Source organism: Rattus rattus, chromosome 17 (genome assembly GCF_011064425.1).
Source record: "Rattus rattus isolate New Zealand chromosome 17, Rrattus_CSIRO_v1, whole genome shotgun sequence".
Taxonomy (NCBI): Eukaryota; Metazoa; Chordata; class Mammalia; order Rodentia; family Muridae; genus Rattus; species Rattus rattus.
The window spans coordinates 18,206,564-18,231,689 of record NC_046170.1 but is presented as its reverse complement, the minus strand read 5'-3'; the positions used below and the strand labels follow the sequence as shown (position 1 = coordinate 18,231,689).

Here is a 25,126-nt window from a genome sequence, read left to right as displayed (position 1 = left end):
TGCCAGTGATCTCCTATCTGCTCAGTATAACTTTCCTTAATTAATTTTGAAAAAATATCAATATGCAAATGTTGAAATATAAAAGGATTTTCACTCTAAATTGAATAAGACATATCAGATGTAAACATAAATACAGTTTTTCTTGCTGTATACATGATTATTGAAATAGTTGACACCCAATTATGCCACAAGTTGCATCTAGATTACAGATGTAATCTAGTTGACATTGCCTTGAACTCATTTTTACTGAGAATGAAATTCTGAAAAGAATAGATTTTGCTGAGTTTGCTATGTTCTCTAGTGGAAAAGGGTCATCTTAAAGGAACAGATCCTATTCACTATCCTGTCATTCAGAGACCTGGGACATTTTCTTCAGGCATTTCCAAGAGAAGTAAACTTTAGTGCTTCTAAACTTTAAGATAATTCTGTGTTTGCTTTGAAGAATGGGAACATGGAAATATGAACTTCAAAAATGCCATAAGGGTACAATATTTTACTTTTTTATTTCATTTTTAAAAATTCTGAAGCATATGAAAGTTATCTTTAGGTTCAGAGTTTATTCTTTTATTGTTCACTATATCATTAAGCCAACATTATCTCCCTCCCGTAAACCAACATTTTGAATGAATTGTTTGACCCACCCTTTTTCCAACATTTAGACAGCTTTATTGTTTCTGTTTGTCTATTTTGCATTTAATGTAAGCTGGTAACTCAGTAACAAGATCAAAAACTTCCCACGAATTTAACTCCCCTACTCTTATACCATCACCATCCAGTTACAAGAGTAACAGGATGCCAATGGGTTGTATTAAGTGGCCTAATAACTTCCTGAAACTATTATTCTGATCATAAATCATCTAACTTCTACTCATCTTATTTAATGAGTGCTTATCAAGAAAAATAAGACATTCCCCCAAGTCATATGAATCTTGCAAATGAAATATAAATTTTTAAAAAACAAACAAATGTTACTGTATGTGGGCAAGTTTCAAAATGCCCAGAGAGCTTTCAATGGTCCAAAAAAGTTTTTCCATAGACAAGGAAAGTCAAGGCTCACCTTTTATGGGTTTTGTGTAAGATTTTATTATTACCTTAAACTTGGCTATCTTAGGACAATTCTGGTTGTAGAAAGATAGTCTTCAAGACACTATCTTCCAAAGTATATTTTAAAAAGTGAAGCAGAGAGTCTGTATGTTTGGGAAAATGTGATCAAAAGTACTATAGACGGTTCTGGTTGGTGTGAAAAGCCATGTCTCCACACAGTACTTGTGCGGTACTGTAGAAGGTTCTGGTTGGTGTGAATAGCCATGCCTCTGCACAGCACTCGTGCAAGTGTTGCAGGAATCAGAGCTGTAGCATCAGGAATGCAAAGAAACCCAGTTTAGAATGTACTGAACCAAAGAAAGTAATTAGCAAGAAGTAAAAGTTTGGCTAACCGCGATGGGAGTAAATACACATTTTTAAGAATTGCATGACATTGATGCGTATATTCAGGTTATTAGAAAGGATGTAAACAGCGTGTTTGTCCATTTTCTTTTATCTGCACTGACTGGATAGAGTACCCATGTACCTAGTTTTTTTTTCATTATTATTTATTATGTGTCTTCCATTGTCATTCTAACACTTGTTGCATGTGCTTTTCCAATATAAGCTAGCTGACTTTTCATAACTTATTCTAAAGCATTTCCCAGTTGTTAATGTTTTATGCCCAATGTTCACATTTATTGGTTTCTTACAAGGTAACTAATGTATCTGTGGAATGTTGACAAGAGTCAATAAACTTTTGCAGTCGTAATAATTCCATGGGTAGTCTGTAGCAGGGAAATTTAGTTCTGAGACACATTCAAAGTGTGTGGGGACTCAGAATAAATGTCTAGAGCGCTTGCAAGTAGTGGTTGGGTTGGAATGAGGAGAGGCTACTGAGCTTGCGAGAAAACATAGAACCTGTGTTATTTGGACTGAGAATGAGAAGTGTGTTAACCAAGACCACAGCCTTCCCTCCCTCCCTCCGTCCCTCCCTCCGTCCCTCCCTCCCTCCCTCCTTCCTTTCTTCCTTTTCTTTCTTTCATGGTGGTTTGAATGAGAATTTCCCACAGAAACTCATGCACTGCACGTAACACTTAGTCCCCAGTTGGTGGAGCTGTTTGGGAGGTAGTAAGAAGAGATGTGGTCCTGTTGAAGGATGTGTCACAGCAGGAAGGTTTCGACATTTCAAAAACCCATGTCTGTCCCAGCCTTTCCTTGTGCCACTTGGCTGTGTATTGAAAAGTGAGCCCTCAGCCACTGCTCTAGCGCCAGGCCTCCCTTCCCCCACCTTGCTTTCCACCCCGATGACCATGAACTCACCTGAAATGCTAAGGCCCAAATAAATTCTCTCTTTTTGTAAGTTGCCTTGGTTATGGTGACACATTATAGCAATCAAAAAGCAGCTAATATAGTTCTCTGTCTGATTAGTGGTCAACCTCAAGGTCTTTCCCAGTTCTAGAATGTTGCAACCTATTGGAAGGAAAAATACAGAGGTATAATACATAAGTTTTGACACTTGTTTACATAGGAATGGCATGGTTTTCTTTAATTGCTGACAGTTACAAGAAGATGCAGAGAAAATGTACTAATATCGAACTACTCATGACACTGCTGATTGGATTTTGATAGTAGACCAAGAAGTAGTTACTTTGAAATGTAGCGATGATTAAGTTAGCATTATCAGAAGTTGTTACACAAAAAATGGTATCAATTACCCTCAAAAATAACAATTGGGTTAAGGAGTCTTTTCCTAACTGGCTACAAGCTGGGAACCACACTGGTTAATGCTGGCTCCTCTCTGTGGTGTTTGAACACGGTGTTAGGCCACATACATGCTATGTTTACTATATTAAAGAAAATCAATTACTGCACCCTTCAGTCTATTACAGCATGAAGCTGTTCAACGTTTCATCTGAAAATTACAAAGTACAGCTGGAAAGTTCTTTACTGCTGGGAAGCTGCCGATATTCTAGCACTTACTAGGTATTTACCCCTGGCTTGCAAAACCTTCCACGCCAAGTTCCTTCTCAACTTCATTAACACCACATTACTGGCATAATCTGGTAAAGGAGACAGTTCTGGCAATGATAATAAACTATAAAAAATCAGATATTTTCATGGGGAAGATTGCTCTTTTGTCTCTTCTACTGAGATCTTTCCGTGATGTGAAAATATTCTGAATATACATATTTTTGCGACAAAGTCTTTTAATTTTTTTCTGTATTCTTTGCTTCTGTTTTATAACACAATCAGATTTTCTTTGGGGGTGTGGGATTACTTGAGAGGTGCAGCAGGTAGTTGCTGAAGTGATTATCCCCAGTGAAATATATCTGCGGAGGCTGCGGAGCTCAAAGTGAGAAGGCTGGGGAGACAGATGGTGTTTACAGTGCATTTAAAAGCTCAGCATTTACTTTAAAACAGGAGGACTCCAGTCCTTGGCAGCAACCCAAAAGCCAAACTATTTCCCATTGATCGGTGTGAATCACTCTCCCTCCTTGGTGCCTGGGCCTTTTCCACCCTACACGCCTCTTAAGTACCAACGAATCTGCGATTGACCGTTTCACAGCTCTACACGGAGGTGTCTACCATGGGTTTCTAATCCTTGTCGATTTCTTTGCAGACCGAGCTTTTTGTGCATGCCTTCAAGGACCAGCTGGTCAGGAGTGCTCTCTTAGCTCTCTACACTGCGAGGCCAGGAGGTATCCTGAAGAAGCCACCTTCTCCTAAGGTCAGCACAGAGGAGAAAAGTAGTCAGCGTGACAGCCCGCAGCAGCTTAGAAGACAAGACTCCATACCACATCACTCTGACTATGATGAGGAAGAGTGGGTAAGTCTCCTTATGTCATTTACTCTCATGGCTTAGTGTGAAGAAATACAGGGCTAAGAAAATAAGAAAGCTCCATTTCTCAAAAATATATGGAAATACATATTTATATATAAAATATATTTATTTTGTGCCAAACATGCCCAAAAGAAATCCTAATCATGCTATATCTACTTCAAATTTAAAGCATAAGCCAAGATCACACAAGAATAGAAGACTGTGTTACAAAAAATGAAAAGTTCACACCATGGGAATCACAACAGAACTATGAATAGATAGGACAAGTTTTCTCTTAGGATCAAGATGAACTTGGAAGTCACCTTCCTGATCAAAATTATTTGTTATAGATATGTATTTGTTATCAAATAAATCATGTGTGTAACCATGAGTAAGTCATTGAGTTATGTTATCAAAGTTACAAAATCCAATAATACACTTCCTTACTCATTTCTAAACGATCTAAAATGTTTAAACTTTTGCAGACAAAGATTGAAAAGTCATGGCCTATCAAGTTGCTGTAAGACAAGGCACATCTTCTCCTATTGAGGCTAAACAAGATAGCCCAGTTAGGGGAAAGAGATCCAAAGGCTGGCAATGTAGTCAGAGACAGCCCCTGCTCCTGCTTTAGGAGTCCCGTATGAAGCCCCGGCTGCACAACTGTTACATCTGTGCAGAGGACCTAGGTCCACCCCATGCATGCTCTCTGGTGGGCGGTTCAGTCAATATGGGCTCCTATGGGTCCAGGTTAGTTGATTCTGTAGCTTTTCTTGTGGTGTCGTCATCCCTGGGAGACCTCCCCTCTTCTAAGTATTAGGGGATGAGGGTGGATGGAATGAGAGGCAAGGCGAGACTTAGAGACCAGGAGGAGAGGAAGCAGGGTAAGCTGTGATTTAGGATGTAAATAAATAATGCAATAAATAAAGGAATAAAGTTTGAAGCATTATTATAAAAGAGAGTGAACAGTAAGTCTTGTCGGCCCTAGTAAATACAAATATTTCCATTATTGCTAGGTAAATACTTACATATATGTATACTTTAAAACACATATCCATGTTTAAATCAAAGTGGACAAAAAGATTCTTAAGTCTCACCTGCTGGTGGCTCTGTGATTAAATAGATATTGCTTATAGATATTGCCCCTGCTCTGACCTCATATGCCTTGTATATATCTTGGGATAACTACTGGTGAAGGAGAAATAACAGAAGAAGCAAGCGGTGTGAGAGCAGCTGACTTAGAGAGGAGCAGGGCAGGAGGACCAAGAAGGGTAGAGGCAGGAAGGACTGTGTTGTAACAAGTCCTGGTACAGACATCACCCATGTGCCTCTGTAGTTCATGTGTATTCACACACATGCATGCACACTGGAATCCCTTCGTCATCATACATGCTTAAGAAAAGAAGCACGCTGGCTGCACTGGACGCTTAGTTTTTAGTTAACCACTCTTTCCTTTCTATCCTGGAACCTTGGAGTGTTTAGGGTAGGGTATTTGAAGGGCCCAATCTCTAAAACGGTGTTTGAGGGCCACTGAGATAGCAACGGATCTTTCTTTTGATACAATTTCTACCACCGGAAGCGTACCTTCCTTCAGCCTTTTCAAGGTAAGCACTAAGTAAGTGTCATGGTTCCTGATGAAGATTGCTTTTCCCACGTGGCAGCGCTTCAAAAGAGCAAGTCAGAGAGTTCTTCAGTTTAACCTTACCTTCTTCAATTTCTTCAGAGCTCCAAGAGGTGCATGCCGCTTAACCTCACTCAGGTTCAATTTTCTCAGCTGCGAAATGAAATCTGCTTCGCTCTTAGGATGTATGTACAAGAGGTAGTTTATCATTTTGTGGTGATGCCTGGGGCAGGCCTAGTCTGATTCAGGGGCTATATTATTGATATGTGGTTCCTGGTGAAAATATGTGACTTATAGTCTTATTATGGTAACCAAATCTATCCCTAGATACTTGTAGAAGTAATAAACACACACACATATACATATATACATATATATACATGTATACATACATACACACAGAAACACACACATATATATACACATATACACACACACATATATATATGTACATACATATATATATATATAAAATCAATGAGAAGATTAGCCATGCTAGGTCCTCAACAATACCTCAGAGTTAACAGATAAAAAATGTTGAAACAAAGGTTGGAATAGTAAATGACAGTCTCTGGTGATAGGATTTCCTCTAACCCAGTTTGAAGTCAGATTGTCCTATGATGCACAAAGAGAGAGATCCAAGATTTTGGGTAGGAAGGTTTACAAAGAGCCCCTTCTTTTCTTCAGAATGGACATTCTTCCTGTTTCAATACACTTGCACATGGGAGGCCCTCAGGACACTCTAGGGCCTTTTTAGAGCCCTAGAGAGTATTCAGAAACCTAGAAAGACCGGCGGCTATTGTATAAGGCAGCTTGAGAGGTCCACACAGAAAGGTGTTCTGGTCAGAGTGAGGCTTCAGATGCCACCCTGGAGACGAACATGAGACCAGAAGTTAACCATTGAAAGCCAACCGACTGGGTGACCACTGTGGGGAGAGGTAGTGAGTAAGATACAATGCACAGATATTTGCTCTTATTATTCTCTTTCCTGTTGTGTTTTTCTAAATTGGTGAAATTTGACCATACCTGTAGTGGAAAGAGCACTTGGGAGCTGAAGGTGATGACAGGCAGTTTTAGGTCCTCATGGAAGAAGCAACAGTCTCACTTCTCAGTGGAGGAGTCTTAGGAGAAGACTTTCTTCAGCGGAGATATGCAAAGGACTTGAAGAGCTTTGGTGAGGTAGTCTGGACCTGAGGGCTTTTATCCTTCCCATGTAAGGAGAGCCTTGCATTTAGAGGACAGGAAGATGGAAGGAGAGAAAGGTGAAAGCTTAAGAACTGATTAGGTGCATTTTTAGCAACACTTGGAATAACCATGAGGATGGACCTCCAAGCTTGGAAGTGACCCTCCAAGGGGAGCTGTGGTCTCCATGGATCTCTGCTCACCTCAGGCCATTCTCTTGGTTTCCATTTTGAGCTTACTAGGTCTTCATGGCCCTGTGTCTCCTTGCACATGCTGGGAATCTCCTCCGAAAGTTATTCCTTCTTGAAATCATAGAAATAGTTCTTCCAAGTTCAACACAATTAGAAGGAAACTCACACTCAGTAAATTTTATTCTAATTCCCTCCTCCAAATATTTTTATTTTTTTATAATCATCGCTGCAATGATTATATAGCATTCTTACTGATTTTCTCCAGCAATCAGTTTTCACCATAATGGTTCGTCTGCCAAAGGACTTAATCACCATAAAAGGAAAATCACTCAGCAGTCATAGTAGCTAGGTCATATTATATTCAAAATGTTTGTTACCTCTGACTGACATAGTAAACCTGGAGAAAATGTAGCTAATAGAAATGTCTTTAGAGGGGTTGGGGATTTGGCTCAGTGGTAGAGCGCTTGCCTAGGAAGCGCAAGGTCCTGGGTTCGATCCCCAGCCCCGAAAAAAAGGAAAAAAAAGAAATGTCTTTAGAGGTGGTGCTGGTACATTATCTGGAACATAAGTTTGTGTTATTTTTCTTCTTTAGTTGTTCTAAAAGTACCAGGATTGATTACTAATATAGTCAACATTGGAAAGCAACTCTGTGTTTTTAATGAATGCAATCAGGTTTCAGTGACATATGGAAATGTTCTGTGATGACTTAAGTAGGCTTCAACTTGAATGTAAGGTTGTACAGGGCCATTTGTTAAGAACTCTGCTGGTTTCACTTAGCTTCTAGAAGTTTACTGTAACAATGACTTAGCTTGAAGCCTTCAGCTTCTGATAAACATCTGAGAAATAAACACATCTTGGCAAATTATTCTTCAGTCCATTCCAATGGATCTAACAACCTTCTCTTTGTAATCATGAAAAAGAACCTCTGTTAACTACGTGTGTGTGTGTGTGTGTGTGTGTGTGTGTGTGTGTGTGTGTGTGTTCTGGTTTCAACCATCTTCATCGAGAGAACCTGATGACAGGAATGGCTGATAATCATCAAGTAGATATAACAGAGGTTGAAACTGAAATGAACCATACCGGAAAATGCCTGTTATTTGCTAAATTTTAGTTATTAAATGATTGAATGCTCTTCAGGTTTATTTTCCTAAAAGTTAGTAAACAATAAAACCCCAGTAGAATATTTGGGGAATATTTCATGACAGTATGTGTCGGAAATTGGCTAGCACAGCGTCCTTCATCTTTCAGCCAATGACGATGACATAATGCATTTATCCCTGTACCCCGCTAGAACAGATGCTTCCAGCAGCTGGGATCCCAAGATTAGTTTGTCCAGAATATGAAAACATACCATCTAACCAAACTATTAGGCCGTCCCAGATTTTGTGGCTTCAGTAATTACTCCATTCTCTATAGCATTATGGTTTAATTCCAGGATTGCTACATTGGTGGGCTTAGAGTTAAATCTGGCTATTCCTACTCAATGTATAGTTTACTTGATCTTATCACACTTTAAGTCCTGACCCATTATAGTGAGGCACACAAATAGTGAAACTGTTGCTATCATTGGAAATATCCTAAACTATCATTTCATATTGAATTACATTTCAGCATCAAAATTGCTGACCTGATTTCTGCTTCATGTCGCACCCATGAATTAATGTTTATTCTGGGAGCGAGAAGTTGCAGAGAAGAATTGGAGGAAGCACGGATGCACATTTCCAAAAGCTACACACTTGAAAGTTTTTACCAGGAAAAAAAGATTAAGGTTGGCGAGAACGTGTGCTTACCTGCCTTAAACATTAGGGAATGTATGTACATTGGCACATTACAAGGCACTGCATCCGTATGTATAAATGTTCAAATATAGCAAGTAAATACAAGGTTCAAAATGAGTCATAAACCTGATTTCCTAAAAAAAATTTAATCTTTCCTAAGCTAGCATACATGTTCTTTTCTGTTTCATGATAAATGTATTTATGTGCACACAAGGAAATGAGTGTCTTGTTTCGTTTATAGTGAAATCCACAACAATATTCATATCAAAAGTTCCATTAGTCAGGTCCAAATATAATCTGAAAATTAATTAAGGCTTCCCCTAACTCGATCATGCCAAATATTGTGCTTCCGACTCATTTCTATAAATGGCTTTCTGAAAGAGTTCTTACAAACGCTATACCTTTGTCTAGTGATGTTCGGGAAAAACACAAATGTTTATGTTTGTGTGAGTGTTGATAGATATATTTATATTACCCTTAGTAATGGAGGTGAACACAGACGCTCATACAACAATGTTCAGGACCGTGCACATTCAGCCACAAGCAAGTAGTCTGCATTCTGAATGCTTCTCGCAGGTTACTCTGTCTGTCTTTCACTTCCAAGAACTTGACAAGAATTTCAGAGTCACTGCAACCACAATGGGGCCTACACAAATGAACCAAAGCATATTTCTGTCTGCTCTCTGACTAGCTAGAGTTATGTTATATAAAGCCATTGACATAAGAAGCCATTAAGTCCTCTTAATTCCTGAGAGGTAGCTAATCCTTCTAGTCAGCCTCACACTAACACATAGGATTTAGCTTCCTCATCAGCCGCGCCCTGTAGCTTAGAAATCTGATGTGGCCTTTCACCTCTAACGTGTGTGACAGAGCTGTGCATATGTTTATGCATATTCACTCATCTATATTTTCAAATCTAAATGATATGGTATACTAATTACTCTAGGATCCCACCTACACACAACCTATGAAATTCTGAATTATAGTAAGCTGTTTCTATTTCTTTATATATATATTTTTTTGTGCACCCAATACACTTCTAAATGAAGTTTATTCAATTCCTTGTTCACTGTTGTTTTATTGGTTAGCAAAACAGCTTGTGAACCAATGGGAATCAGTACACAATGCATTAAATTCCCTAAAATTAGCCTTCAAATTGTCACTTATATTCATCTTCTTACTTGGAAAAACATAAAAACTTAATTTCTTATAATAGTCTATTTATGTCTATTATATTTTTTAATATTTGAACTCATTAATTCTTTAATGATTTTTGTTCTCGGGGTAGTGAGAAGTCCACAGGTATCTCCTGCACTCCTCATTTGAGTCAAAATTCCAGAGCTTCCGTTAATCTTTGTGAAGCATACTATTCTTGGTCAGCATAAAATTTTGTGAAACTTGGGTGTTTTATTTATAACTTTATAAAGTTATGTTTATGTGTTTTGATCAAATCCATCACTCCCCGTTTCTTTACCTTCAGTTTCTTCCCCATCCCCCTTTACGTTTCCCTCCCTCGTTCATGTGCTTCCTCTTCCTAAGGTGCTGAGACTTGAGACTACGTAGTGGTGCCTGTATGTGTGTGGCGAGGGACAGCCCCCGAAGCATGGGCAGCCTTGTTTCTTATTTACTGATGCTCCATCAACAAACGACTATTCTAGCCTTTGTGAATCTTACAGTGATTAAAATGGCGTCCTCCAAGCAGTCAGGACCAGCAGCACAAAGAGCACAAAAGAGAAGATGGGGATTTCGCCAGTTGGTGCCTCCATGGCAGCTGAGCATACTCTTCTGTTTCCTTGACGAATGGGAAGCGTTCCTGAACTTCTCCAGTCCATTTCACCCAGGAGATGTGTGCTTGCAATACTCATCCGCTGTTCGGGTCCCTAAAAGGCGATTAAGCAAAGTTCATGGCTGCCCATTAAAATGCACAAATGTTCTATTAAAGAAAAGAAACCCCAACTGAGAGCTTTATGTGCATGCATATTCATGAAATTCTGCCCATATCTACATTTCTCCCACCTATGGTTAATGCTTTCAACTCCAGTCTCTGCTTCCTGGCACTTACCGTGCACTTTGATCCATACCCTTTAAAGGTATTTTTTCTGTTAATGTGGGAGAAGCTTATTGGATGGATTGGTCAAATCAGGCACTTGTCATACTCCAACTCAGAGTTTTACAAGAGCTGTTTTATTCTATTATATTTAGTAATGGTGATTTTTTTCCCATTGATATTTTACATTGAATTGCAACCATATCTTTGGGATCACCTTCCCAAATCTTCCATTTCCTGGTCTAGTATCACATATTTTGATGACTGTATTGATTTGCATATGTCTACCTTAGAAATGTATTAATGCCATCACTCCAGGTCCCTTCAGACACCAGTACATTCTATAAGGGAAAATGAGATTTTCTTCCAAGGAGAAATTTTAGATGCTCTAAAACAGAGTAAGTAAGGGAAATGCTGAGGTGGCACAGAGAGTTGACAGATTATGCTAGAACAATCTCAATTAAAATGTAATCACCTGTGAAAACATGTGCTACCAGTGGTGTGAGAGTATAGTGGTGTGTAGGAAACATGCAATTTTCCATTAAAAGTTAAAATCAAGACCTGCGATGGTGGCGCATGCCTTCAATTCTAGCACTCAGGAGGCAAAGGCACACAGATCTCTGAATCTGAGGCCTATCTGGTCTACAGAGAAGTTCCTGCCAAGCCAGGGCTACACAGAGAAACCCTATCTTGGGAGACGGAAGCTGAAGTAATTAGTATGTGAATGGAGATAAAACTCAGCATGCTTCACAATAGAAATGTTAGCTTCTCCATATCTTTGATGTTTAATACTGACCGAGCGCATAGCAGGTGTCTAGTGAATATGCGTTGATCTCCTTTAACAGTATGTTTTGAGGATAGCAGCAATGGTGGCTTTAGCTAGAGTATTTTTTAAAATTAAAGAGAAATGAAAATCATCCTTATCTTCCTGGCTATACAAGGGGCTCCAGGCTGCGGCACAAGCTCTGGTGCTTAGCTTTTATTTAATCAAGACTGAGTAAATAATCATGCTGATGAATGAAGGTGGCTGAGGAACTTGTAGCTAAGCCTAACTGCTACCTGGCTAGGAGACAGATAATAGGTCTGGGCAAGGACCCAAACAAGAATAAGGAGTGGAGAGAATTTATTCACTGCAAAAAGGGTGCCTGACTATTTGAGATTATTAGTGTGGACAGAATCTGAATCTCAAGAAAAGAGCAGGAATAAATGACAGATTCAGTTTGGTTGTTGGGATGTGACAATCAAAGTTTCCACTAGCAGCAGAGTTGAAATAAGCAAGAGCAATAGGAGGCAAAGCTGGGAGATGTCATTCCCATGAACACCATGAGTCTTGATACCAAGTGGTCTTACATACACTGATGAGTGTATGAGCCCTATATACCTTGGGCCATGTATGTGCTGGTTGCCCTAAGAGCATTTTATGTGAAACTCATTTTAATTAACAGTCTAAATTAACATTCAGAGAGATCTGACAAGCCATAGAAGGGACAGAGATTTTTTTTTTTATGTTAAAGAACATGGTTGGTCTAGAATAAAATGCAAGGATCAGTTCAGGCTAAGATTGATCTTCTTAGTTCACTGGGTATTTCTAATCAAAGATCTTGGTACTGTGTTATAGCCAAAGGGAAAGTATTCATGGATACACACACACACACACACACACACACACACACACACACACACATTTTGGACATCTAGTTCTGATTGAGTTATTACATTCTTGCTGATCAAAAATTGGCTTCATAAACGTTGAGCAGCTAAGCATTACAGAGTTGTCTTTTCAAAGTTCTGCATTGACCCAGGAGGGTTCATAAACATGTGGCATGCTGAGTAATCACTCTGCTCTCTACCCTCATGGTTCACTCTGGCAGCTGGATGTTCTCCCTGTCACATGCTACGACATCGATCAAGCTTTTTCAGTTATGCCACTGGCTTTGCCCTTTATGTTAGCTTATATCCTAATCCACAAATAAATAAGAGCCTAGATCAGCACCTGACTTAGAATGGAATAAACAAGGCCATAGCTCCCCACTTGCTTTGTACCCTCAGTGACTTGAAAAAGTTTGCAACCACCGCACCTCTCAGGAGAAGGGGACTCATGGATTCTCCATCAAGGTTAATGACCTCAAATAGAGCTCAAGCTCCATTTAATAAGGGTTAGACTGTAACCACCACCCTTCCATTGCTTCTTCACTGTAGGGTAATTGTTACTAGTTCTGGGGAATGGCCTTCCAATATGTCTCTCTGATAGGGAGTACTTGTCTTTAAACTTCTCTGGGCACAGGAGAGCTACATAGAATTTGAGTTCATTTAGCACCTCTGGCCTGAAGAGAGTAGAGAGATGTGAGCCCTTTGGGTTAGTGCCACATCTCTATCCTGCCTGCATCTTCTCACGAACTGTTACCCAGTCTTTCTTCAACCTGAAAACAGACTGAAATGTTTGGTGTTATTGCAGTAGAGAATAGAAAGGAGCAGCCCCCTACCATCAGCAATATCATTGGATGACCCTCGCTCACAGACTAGCAGGACAAAAGCCATCAGAATAAGAAGGTATGATTGTTGGTCAGTGTCTTCTCTGCATGATTTCAGATCTAAATGAACAGGCTCCCTTCAGAAAGAACTCAGATACCCAAAGATTCCTTTTAAGAATCTTGCCACGAAGTCTTCAGTGTCCTGCTTTTCTAAGCAGTATCAACTGCTTAGAGTTGTTTCATAATTGAATTATGATCTTTTGTCCCTATTCTCCTCGCTCTTCTGTATATCCCATTGTGAAAGCACTTGGTTCAGTCTTGCTTCTCTGACACCTTTTGTATCAGACTATGTCTGACTATCCTGCTCTTTTTGGTAAATGTGTATTAGTATGGCATCTCTTGGTCTCATGTCCGATCTCAGATACTTGAAGGCTAACAGCACTGTGAATGATGTTTGTCTCACTGAACCTGCTTCAGAGCCTCGTCTCCTGACTCTGTTCTATGCGTTAGAGTGCAGCATCAACATCTGGAAACTCGTTGGAGGAATCAAATCTTTGGAGTCAAGAAAGTTGAAGTTCTAGTTCATGTCTAACATATTAATGGTGGAAGTTACTGTCCATCTCTTATCTAAAGTTCTATCTCTCAGAAAACTGAGTCAGTATCTGGTGGCTTTTAACGTTACAGTTAATTAGTGTGTGGATGCTAGGTGACAATAGACAAGTTACCTCATCTTGTTTCCTTCTGCTGTTTGTTCTCCTACTTCCAAAACAATCTGTTGAGGGATAGTCCCTGTCCCCAATGAAGGCAGAACTCTCAAATTCACAGTCTGGCATTAGAGGCAGACACAAATCAATACGTTTTATCTGTGGAGACCATAAAGAGGAAGCAGTTAGGAGCAGAGTACCTAGTTTCCCCAACTTCACTGAGATGGGGTTTTTTCCACAGATGAAGAATGGAATGCATCTGCTCAGGGTCTGCTGCTGAGTGAGTTTGAATAAAAGTTTCATTATCCACTTATTACATATAAGGACTGCATAAGAGATAGTTCATTCCACAGTCTCAGGAAATGTCCTCTGAACATAAATAACTACATATTTGCCTTATATTTGCCACATTTACTGCATTCCTGAGGGTCTTGGTCAGTGAACAAGCTCCTCAGACCAATTAACAGTGCCAATGCTTGCAACTGAAGTCATGTTCTCTGTCAGTGGAATCTTGTAATCTTGGGATATGCAAATAAAGAACCATATAAAGATGTGGATATCAAATCATGTTCTAAAGACTTTTGTGTTCAGGCTTTTCAGAGATAGAATTAAAAGAAGTCAGGTCTTCTCTGGTGTTTATATAAGAAAAGCAGCATGAATCCTCTAGGGACAAAACATATATTTTCAATGTGGGTAGCAGGAAGAAAATTGAAAATCTGTCTTCCATTTGAAGCTAATCTGAAAATTTGAGAAGAATCTATTCTTTGTTTGCCCCTCAGTAATAGAGTTTATTCCCAAGTTCTACTAGAAGATAGCTTCATTCTTTAATTTCATTATTTCACAGATGAAGTTGATGGCAGCAGTTAAGATATATTTAGAATAGAGGTCATTGAGATAGTCATTGTGAGTGATAGATAGGTTCCCTACTGAATGAAGACTGGCCTCCCAGCTGCTTGCTTCTGTTGCCCAATATGTCTTGTATATTCGAGCCCATCCCAGTGCAAGGCACCTGCACCCCATTTCCCCCCAGCAGCAGAGGATGATGCAACCCACAGACTTCATTAGTGTCTTAATTTCCCTGAGAGGGGAAGTCCTCTTCAGTGTTTTGGAGGAAAGATCTGCTTCTTCTGAAAAGATTGTTATGATTACTCGTGATTAATCGCACACTTCACAGGCAAGATTGTAGGGTGACAGGAAGCAAGATTGACTCACTAAGGAAAGCGATCAAGGCTGCCAGTGGTCCTGCTAAATTGTAATAACTTCCCCCGAGTGCTTTCACACAAGACGCAGTGCATCGGTTGGCTCTGACCACCCCCACGGTGAAGGAGGTGGAGCAGGAATTAGCAGCCCAAAGTTAGGTTGCAAGAGAGTCCTCAGAAATGAGGTGCTTTGCACACAGTCTCACATTCATGTGTTTCATAAATCCTGGAAATTACCTTTCCTTACTCTGTGCCTCTTTAATAGGAAATTCTGTTACCTTCTCAGCTATACTGAATAAATGTGTGCTTACCCGCAAGGATAGACTCTTCAACTTAACTTTTACAAGAGAACAATCCAATAGTCCAAGTTCACAGACAGGTTTTTCCTGTTAGATTTGTCCTCTTCCAAATCAATTCTCTACAAAATTAACTAAGATGAAAAATACACACTTTAAGGAAATATGTAAGCCAGCAATAGTAGGCTAGCATTCTGCATTCACTTTATGCTAAACAGCCATTCAGGATATTTGAAATAGCTCAGTCATAGAGGAGATAGCCCCGGAAGGATTCCTGTCTGCATGGAAAACGCCTCAAATTCCCCCTGATTCCTATCTGTATACAGTGCCTGAGCTATGTGTCTGACTTATGTAGGAAGAATAATAAGGAAAACTGGTTTCCTCTATTAAAGTAACTACTATTAAAGCTTAAACTATTTATTTAAAAATTAATGCAGTTTTTATGAATCGATGAATCTAAAACGTACAAGCTTGTCAGAACTGGGGACACCAGTGGCAAAGAGGCCCCTTAATGACATGAGATGTTTTGCAGGAAATGAATCTCCAAGATGATTTGAGTTATGTAGCTGTATCGCAGCAAACAGTTCATGGTGAGCAGCAGATCTAAGGATCTGGTTGTTAGAACTGTGCTGAGAATGGGGGAAGGGAGGTGTGTTAACGAGGGGAATAGACTTTTAGTTTAGGCAGAGGAACACATTCTAGAATTAGATGTTGGTGGCAGTTACACAAAAATGAGTTATTGGTGACAGTGTATCCCCAAGTCTGCAAGGTTTGTCTGTTGTACAAACGTTGACGTGAGACTAAAGAATTCCTGATGTGACAGCCATTCTTTATGATATTATTGTATCTTTGCTTTTTTTATTATGTGGACAAAGAAGACAATATCTCTAGTAGGAAAGTGTCATAATGGTGCTCAATTATTGGTTACAGTCATATAGCACTTTATTATTTCAAACCTGTATTAATTAAAGAATTAATGAAACTTAACTTTGACTTTAGCAGGAGAATAATGGATTTAGGGGAATATCTTGGATGCTTGAAGCTTTGGCTCCTCTGAGATGTTTAATGATGATTTTGTCATAAAAACCTTAGTGACTCTCGTGCCTTCTTCAGGACAGGGTGTGGGCCAGCGTGGGGAAGAGCTTGAACTGCATTATCGCTAAAGTTGACAAACTGATCGAGAGGGACAGTCGCAACGAAGAAAGTGCTGGAGGCGACAGTAGCAAGGACGGAGATGCGGACCCTAACCTGGAAGACTCCCTCACATCCCACCCAAGGGGTAAGAACTCGTTTTTCACCAATCATTGGCTGAGTAAAGGAAATGAGAAAATCATGATAAAATGAGATAGAACGAGAGGAGTCAATAAGCACCTTTAATGAAAGAGCGGTGAGTGGACTTGACATGGATGACGGAAGGCTATTTGTCACACTGTGTCAGTTGTGATTTCAGGGCTGCTTGTCATGTTTCTCTGTTTTCTTTTACCTGTGAACGTTCCTGGAAGATGACCAATGTAGGCTTCAGAGCAATGGTTCTTAACCTGTGGGTCGTGACCCTCAAAGGACCACGGGAAAACACTGATATTTCCATTACAATTCCTAACAGTAGCAGCATTACAGTTACAGTGTAGCATTACAAATAAGTGTATGGTTGGAGGCCACTACTGCCTGAGAACTCTACTAAGGGCAGAAGGGTTAGGAAGGTTGAGAGTCACTGCTTCGGAGGGCGAGACAGTCTCATCTTCTTTTACAAGTTCCCAAAATGGTAGTTGAGAGACAATCAAGCATGTGCTTTTTTCAGAAGTGATATTTCCCATGGTTTCTGAACAAGGGGAGGAGGGCATCACTCAGAGGTAATATTGTCATTTAAAAACAGATATGGAGGCTTGATTCTGAGTATTATTCTGTTATCATATCCTAGTGCTGTGTTTTCATGCATGTGGGTACACAAAGACACACACAGGCACGTGCATATTCATGTGACTGTATACATGTATGAATAGAGGATTATATAGGGAGAATCTAAGAGAAAAGATTATGAATTGGCAGTTAGATCAGAGATAGATGACAGTAACTGCATTTAAATAGCTACTATTTTGGTTCCTTGATTGGCAAGTATGATAAACACTTTAATAATTTTATGTCTTCATGAATAGTTTTGTTAATTTTGTTAATGTTGATAAGAACCAAACAATACTGTATGTATTTATTGACATCAGAAACTTTATTACAACTGGCCTAGGACTTTGCTGGCTTTCTTATACTTGAAGCATTTCTCTAACTTTGACTTCTCAAATCTATTCTTTTTGTTTTGTTTTGTTTGTTTGTTTTCTGTTTTGTTTGTTTGTTTAAAATAACGAATTATGGATGGATATTTGCCATTAATTTATTTATTCATTCACTCTACATCCCGATGGCAGCCTCCTCTCCTCTCAGATAGTCCCTCACATGCCTCTTCTCCCTTCACTCCTCTGAGAAGGAGGAGACTCCACTGGTACCAACCCACGCTGGCAAACCAAGTCACTGTAGGTCTAGGCACATCCTCTCCCACTGAGGCCAGAAAAGGTGGGCCAGTCACAGGGGGACACAACAGGATCAGGGACAACCTCCACTCCAGTTGTTGGGGGACCCTCATGAAGATCAAGTTATGTATCTGCTACATATGGGTGGAAAGACAAGGTCCAGTGGATGGATAGAATTTTAAAATTATTGTTTTCCCAATTAGTTTACTTGAAGCTCCACTACTCCTATTTCATCATGTGTTCCATATATGCATAAAATATGAGCTTTATACACACACATGCAAGTGTACGTGTTCCCACGCATCCACTTTTGTGTCCCCTCCACACACAGACACACAGACAGACACACACACACACACACACACACACACACATACACACACACACACACACACACATTAATGAGAACTAATGAAAAAAGAGGCCATCATTTTGAAAGAGGAGTCTATGGGAGGTTTTGGAACAAAGAAAGGAAAGGGAATAATGATATAATTATATTCTTAAAAAATAAGAAAAATAATTTTACAGTTCTATGTCTCCTCACATGATTAAATGACAGAATCCTTCCTAAATTCTTTTTGGAAGTAATATCATTTTGGAGTTTTTTTTGTGTAGGTGACCCATCTTCCTCTGTTGTCCATTCCAAATTGAACACACAACGTTCTTCATGCTCACACTGGATGTTTTCTTATTTAGTAATACTATACTTATTTTTAAATTAGTGAACCTAATAAGTCTCAAATCTCACATGAATTAAAGCAGAAGCTTGTCATAGTTTTGTGTTAAAAATAGTACTCTCCAACTTTCTTCAGTCACATCTGCATTGGCTAACAAGTAGGTGCCAGAGTCAGTAGAGTTCTAGAAAACAGAATTGTTTAGCAGACCTCAAAGAACAAAGAGACGGAGTAGATCAGGCTGTCACTTGAGGGATTTTCAGTGCACATTATTTATAGCAGAAAAAAATGGATATCTGATTTTGGTGTGTGTTGAAACCCTTCCAACAGCCCAGAGATGTGAATAAAGTTCTGAAATATTTGAAATGACACAACGTTTCACATCTGGTATTTAACCAGAGCAGTGTTCCTGAATTAATATCACACTTTTAAATCTAAAATGAAGCTGGGGAGATGGCCCAGTGGCTAAGAGCACTGCCTGCTTTTCCAGGGGACTGGACTTCAGTTCTCAGAACCAACATGGCAGCTCACAACTGTCTGGGACTCCATTTCCAGAGGATGACAGTCTCTGCTGGTCACCAATGGCACCAGATGTACAAACATATGTACAGGCCAAACAACTATATACATAAAATCGTGCATGAATTTGTAAAAATTCCTGTAGCGTCACAGTCTGATCACCCCCGGGGATGGTTGTAGTCAAGTGCAATGTGAGCTAACTGGATTTATATTTTTCTTATTTTCACCTGATGGTACAAATACTTTTGTTTCACATTATTTTGTTTGTTATAAAATTCCTTAAATGGTACTATTTAAAGTCTTGTGAAAAGTTGCTTAATATAGAATACATCAAATAATTTCAAAGTCAAAGATTCTGTTAACATTCTACCTTCTGGTCAACATTAAACAGAGAGTATGCTTCAAGGAAGCTATTGATATAAAAATGATATCTTAATAATCATCTTAACATACAGAAGTATGTATCTTGCAAGTAATTCCGTGTTTAATAATACTTCAATAAATTTCAGGTGATAACTGCTTAGGTAGAATGACTTTAATTAACTAAGTCAGTTGATTAATTAAGATACCTTTACCTTCCATCAATTTAGAGCCTGCCTGTTTAATAGAGGGTAGATATTGCAATATCTCTACTGACTTGTCACACAATCAATATGGTATAGAAGGAGTTTGAACTGATAAAATAATCAAGTAGATATGCATTTGGTCCACGATATAGTACAAATTATTACTGATGAGGAAAGTTTAGACATGTGCCTACATTTCCCTAATTTATCCCTAATAATCGTGTGAGTTTGTTTAAAAAGAGCAAATAGGATTGCATATGCCTGGTGATTTTATTTCAACTAGATATAAATATTTAGAATATTCTTCTGTTTTTAAGCAGATATAGCCACACACTCGCAAGTGTATTTCAAATAAACTGGAATGCCCATCATAAATAAAATGTATGTTTTTATGTCTTGCACATCAGTATTCTCTCATAAATGTTTCATGGAAATGAGTGTTTAATGATTGTAAACGAATTTAGCAAAATAGAAACTGCTCTTTTTGATATTCATTTATTATATTAATGCTATAATTAACACACAAGCATCATTGAATATTTAATTCTTCAACTTTGTGGATAGTCTCATTTAAGTTAGACTGCTAAGAGTGGGAACATTTTATGATATTTCCCTTCCTCTAAGGCATTATTTGTTCAACTAATCATTTTTATTACTGTGGATTCATACGTGCTCCTTATTTTTGCTTTATAATCCAATATCATTACCATTTATTTTGAGTTCAAATCATTGTGTATTCAGCAACCGAGGGTGTTTTTAGCTCCTCGCCACAGCGGTTCAGATGGTCTCCAAGGAATCTTGTTCCTTCTATTGGAAGCACCACTTAGATCTCACATCTGCTTTATGGAAACATTTTCCATAAACATAGGTCCTGAATCGATTATGTCTATGCAGACACTCTCAAGAGCACACCTCTGTCTTACTAATTTCATGCCATGTTTGTTTTTTCCTAAATTTATACTTTTGCCTGGATGGGAAGCTTAATGGTATAAAGTGTATTAATCAAGACTATCTTCACATTATTTTGTTTAATAATGAAATCAGTCTCCTCAATATTCTAGTGTTTATCCGCATCCACTAGTTTTAGAAGAAACTGATGTCTCTATTTCTTACAATGAACTAAGCGATTTTCATTAGCTAATATTTATTGTATACACGACATGCCAAATACTGTCTGACATCTATTCAAACTCATTGTTAGTGGTTCTTAAAACAATATTTTCTCATTTATTGATTCACTTGTTCTCTGTGGAGACATACCCTGGCATGCATGAGTCAGAAGACAGTCTACGGAATGTTGGGTCTCTCTGTCCACCAACTGGGTCCTGGAAGTCATGTCAGGCCATTAGGCTTGGCATCAGGACTTTTACCCCTTGACCCATCTCATTGATCCTGTAAGTGATTAATTTCATCATGCTGTACTACTTCTGTTTGTTTCTTTATGAATTTAATTCTGCAAACATTTTTTGAAGTGCTACTTGGCTACAGTTACACAACAGCTGTTGACTGTTCCTGGTATGTGGTAAGTGTCACCATGTAAATCAGGCTCCTGCTGGATTTTGTGTCATGGCCTCTCTTCACCGTTCCCATTTTTGCCTTAATTTGTATGTATTGCTCGTGTGTCCTTACAACTCTGATGGCCTCATCCTTTCCCCGAGTTCCTCTTCCATTTGTACCCACTTTTTGCTTTTTACAGTGTATTAATACAGTAAAATTTTACGTTTGCAGTGTGGGTTTTTACCTTTTTCTGGAATATTTACTTCAAAGCAGAGGCTTTAAGACACATCCCTGACTTGCTTTATACATTTCCTTCAGCATGAATACAAATAGTTCTCATAGAAGTCAAGCTCTCTCTAGATTTAAATAATTAAATATATTTTCACAGCGTCTGCATTTATGGGGATTAGTGTGTGTGTGGATGTGTGTGTCCATTTGCATGTGCGTATATATCTATGTGTGAGTGTCTACTGAACCAGTAACCACAGATTGCCCCTTTATTTTCAGTACACGGAAACACAATTATGGACATCTGCTCTCTGCGTAGTACCACATGCCTTCAATTTCAGAATAAATTGAGGCTACAAAGATTAAATCAGTGAATATTAAACTCTTGGATTTTGATGTGAACTTAACGATTATGTAATTAAACCTCCTGAATTATGTTAAGAGGCTTTACCTACAGTGTCTCTGCCAATTCCAGCCTGGGCTGCAGCGCGCAGCTGTGGTTCCAGGAAACACCGTTTTGTCCTCTAGTGCCTCCCGTTGCAGACAGTGGTCCAAATATGCTTGCATTAAGTCTGCCCACTGGCCCAGATGCAATCTTTGGCAATAAACAGAACGATTTTATTTTCCTTTCCTTACATTAAGCCAAAATTACATCTGAAAACAACCATCATGCCTTGCTTGAATTGGCACATTCGGGTGCATTTTTCAAAGGAACAGCCTCGAGATTCTCAATAGTGGCTTTTCTCAAAGCCTTCGCTCATTTGTCTTGGCTTTCCCCAGAGCGGCACACTGTCCTCTAGCAAGGCAGGAGCGATACAGGGAATCAGCTCTCTCCTCTTAGTTACTGCTGATATTAATGACACCTACAGTCCTAGCAGCTGTCTAGGCAGCCACATTTTACGAGCAATAATAGGGATAGGCATAAGCCTGACTAGACTGACTTATTCTTCATGTGTTTTCAAGATTTAAGCAGCATTTAAGCACCGTTCTAGGCTACATATTGTGAAATACGAGTGGCTTTGGGAGAGTGAGATGGCTTATCTTGCTGCTGCCGCAGAGATGGATGTCCACCCGTGTCTGCAGCGTGAAACACTGTTGAGAGGGCATCCCAATAAATATTTGTTGTTTGTTTTTCCATCCATCATATCTACTGTCCCACTCTGGCTTAGCTTAGTCATATTTCGCAAACTTTCCTCTTCGGCTCATGGAAGTCGTTGATAAAATAGTACAAAATGGACCTGAGTACAGGTCCTGAGACACAAGGCCAAAAGGACGATGCCTACTGAATCCTTTTGCAGATTCTCCCTCTTTGGAATGTACATTCCATAAGCTCTGTATTCACAGCTTTTACTTCTCTCTCTGGTGCGTTGCGATGTCCCACACAAAGTGGATTGTTTGCCCTAGTGTACCAAACTGTAAGTGTGACGTTCCTGAACTACATACAGGGGTTGTTCATGCAGCCGTGCAAAGCCATGTGCACGCCCAGCTAGCATGGTTCACAATGTCAATCCCGAGTGTCGAGAGACTGATAAGAATCGCATTCGCAGCTCACATGACTGCTCACACGTATGCACAGTACACTTGCAAGCCACCTTTCTTTGCTCCTTCCTCACAGTGAGTCCTTGGGGACAGATTTGGTATTAATCCCTGATTCGTAGGTGGGGTTAAACCATTCATCGAAAAATCACAGAATTTGATCCCAGTCTGGACAGAATGATTCCTATGTGGGTGATTAGGTCAGAAAAACTCTGGGAGTCTTAGAATATCTCTTGGAAAAAGGAATGCATACACTTTGATAGTAGCTGTGTCTATGTACCGTCCTGCCGATGTATTTTTCCTTGATGTTTTAAGTGTGTCTTAGTCACAGGTTGGCGTGACTTGTTTGCTAAGACTTCCCTTATTTTAAAGGCCTCGTGATTCTTAACCCACATGTGTCTAGTCACAGGGCTTTGACTTGCTCCCCTTCCTCATTCTTTCACGCTTCATGCTAACATACTCTGAACCCCGAAGAACTCGCCGTGCGCTCGTCACTGCCGGCCTTTGAGAGATGCTGCCGTTCCACCTCCCACAGGCCAAACCTTCACGTCCTTTGTGTGCCTTCCCTGAGCTTCATGGAGCCAGTGCAGTTGACCCTTCCCTAAGAAGAGTTCAGTGCTCTGAGCTTACTGTGCTGTTCCTCTAGTGAAGCTCCTGATGATGTCATTGGATTCGTTTCAGCAGTGCAGTTTAATGGGGTAATAGAACCGATGCCCGGAGCTGTGGATCTCAATTCATGAGTTCTGTCGGGCCCTCTCCTCTGGATGCCTTTGGCCTCTCTTCAGCCTGGCCACCAGTATCCACCCTGAAAGACTTCACATGTCCACTCGCCTAAGGGAAATTATGTTTACTGTGGAGTCATGTTCAGGCTGGGGTCTTTGAGGCTTGACATTCACACACTCCCATGCCCAAAGAAGTGAGACGTGAACAAATAACTTAAAACTGTGACCGCCATGACAGGTCAGCAATAGTACCACCGGGAAAGAAAACAGAAAACTGTTTATAGCTTTTGAATAAAGCCCCAGGATTTTCTTTTCTTTTTTTCTTTTTCTTTTTTGGTTTGCCAGTTATGTAGCTGTACTTTCTGTGGGGCTTGCAAGTACAAAGGCATCATGCAGGATAATAAGAACAAATCCAGGGTCGGAAGGGAAACGAGACCAAACTAGGACAGAGAATCTCTGCAGACGTGGCCGCCATTCGGCCTCCTGCCTGTCATTTGCACAATGTGATATGGACAGCCCAAAAGTTAGCATTGCCTAAAGTGTCTCAAGTAAATTAGAAATTTTATATAATACACTTCATTTTGAGGGATCAATGGCTAAACCATGTGACAGCCAGGAAAGTTCACTCTCACTCTGAGTAAGACTGGCTCGTTGGCAATTCTTTTGAAACCTCCAAGTCTCTGACTGCTTCCACAAGCTGTTTTAAATGCCACCCTGCCACTAGACTCAGCTTTGTGAGAAATATGCCAAGTGTTGTAGCTTATTACTAAATCCATAACATGTACTATAGTTATTGACAAATAATGAGCACTTGATATTATAGAATAAAGATGCTACTGTTGTCTCTGCATCGGCCACCCACTGGAATGCTCGGTTTGTGTCTTCAATGTGTGCACACACTTACACATATGGAAAGGTACTGATCTCCTGAGAATGTGTTTCACAGTGGCTAATTATTTTCGCAACTTTATTATATATAACAAATCTGCTTTGCTTTTAAACTACAAAAACCAAGGACAAAGCTTGGTTTCTTAAAGGAGCATAAATAGCATTGCAGTCTTTGGATTTCTACATCTTGAATGGGCACAATCTCATTGTGACATAAACATCATTGGATTGGGATTTAAAATTCACTGTTAAAGGGTTGAAATACTTCTATATATTATTTTAATCACTTGATAGATGTATTAAGAACCTAACTAGACCATATTTGTTCTCTATAATGATAGACTTTCAAAAACATTTGAACACAAGGTCATTTTATAACCATTCCTATTAGAAATGTATTATTTTATTATAAAATCATACAATATAGTATGAGGTAGCATAGCCGTGTGGGGCTCAAAAGGTACTTAACAGGTGTACAATATGCTGTTTACTTGTTAGTGTAGTGTTTGAAGATCATTGAAATTCTATGAGTCTCACTTTCTTTTCAGTCAAATAGTGATTATCTAAGAACAAAATTGAAAGGAAAATTTCAGTTCTGATGTTGTATAATGGAAAAAGAGATACACGTGTTTCTAAAGTCACCT

At 39.4% G+C, this 25,126-nt stretch overlaps 1 protein-coding gene across 3 annotated transcripts in view; it reads left to right on the top strand.

The window, feature by feature from the left end:
* Nucleotides 1-25,126, top strand: part of Inpp4b (inositol polyphosphate-4-phosphatase type II B) — a 339,582-nt gene that overhangs the window by 228,228 nt on the left and 86,228 nt on the right. For all 3 annotated transcript variants that reach the window (XM_032887879.1, XM_032887880.1, XM_032887878.1), the window contains 2 exons: nt 3,647-3,853; nt 16,447-16,612. In XM_032887879.1, coding sequence (XP_032743770.1) covers nt 3,647-3,853; nt 16,447-16,612 — 373 coding nt within the window. The remainder of the gene's footprint in view (nt 1-3,646; nt 3,854-16,446; nt 16,613-25,126) is intronic.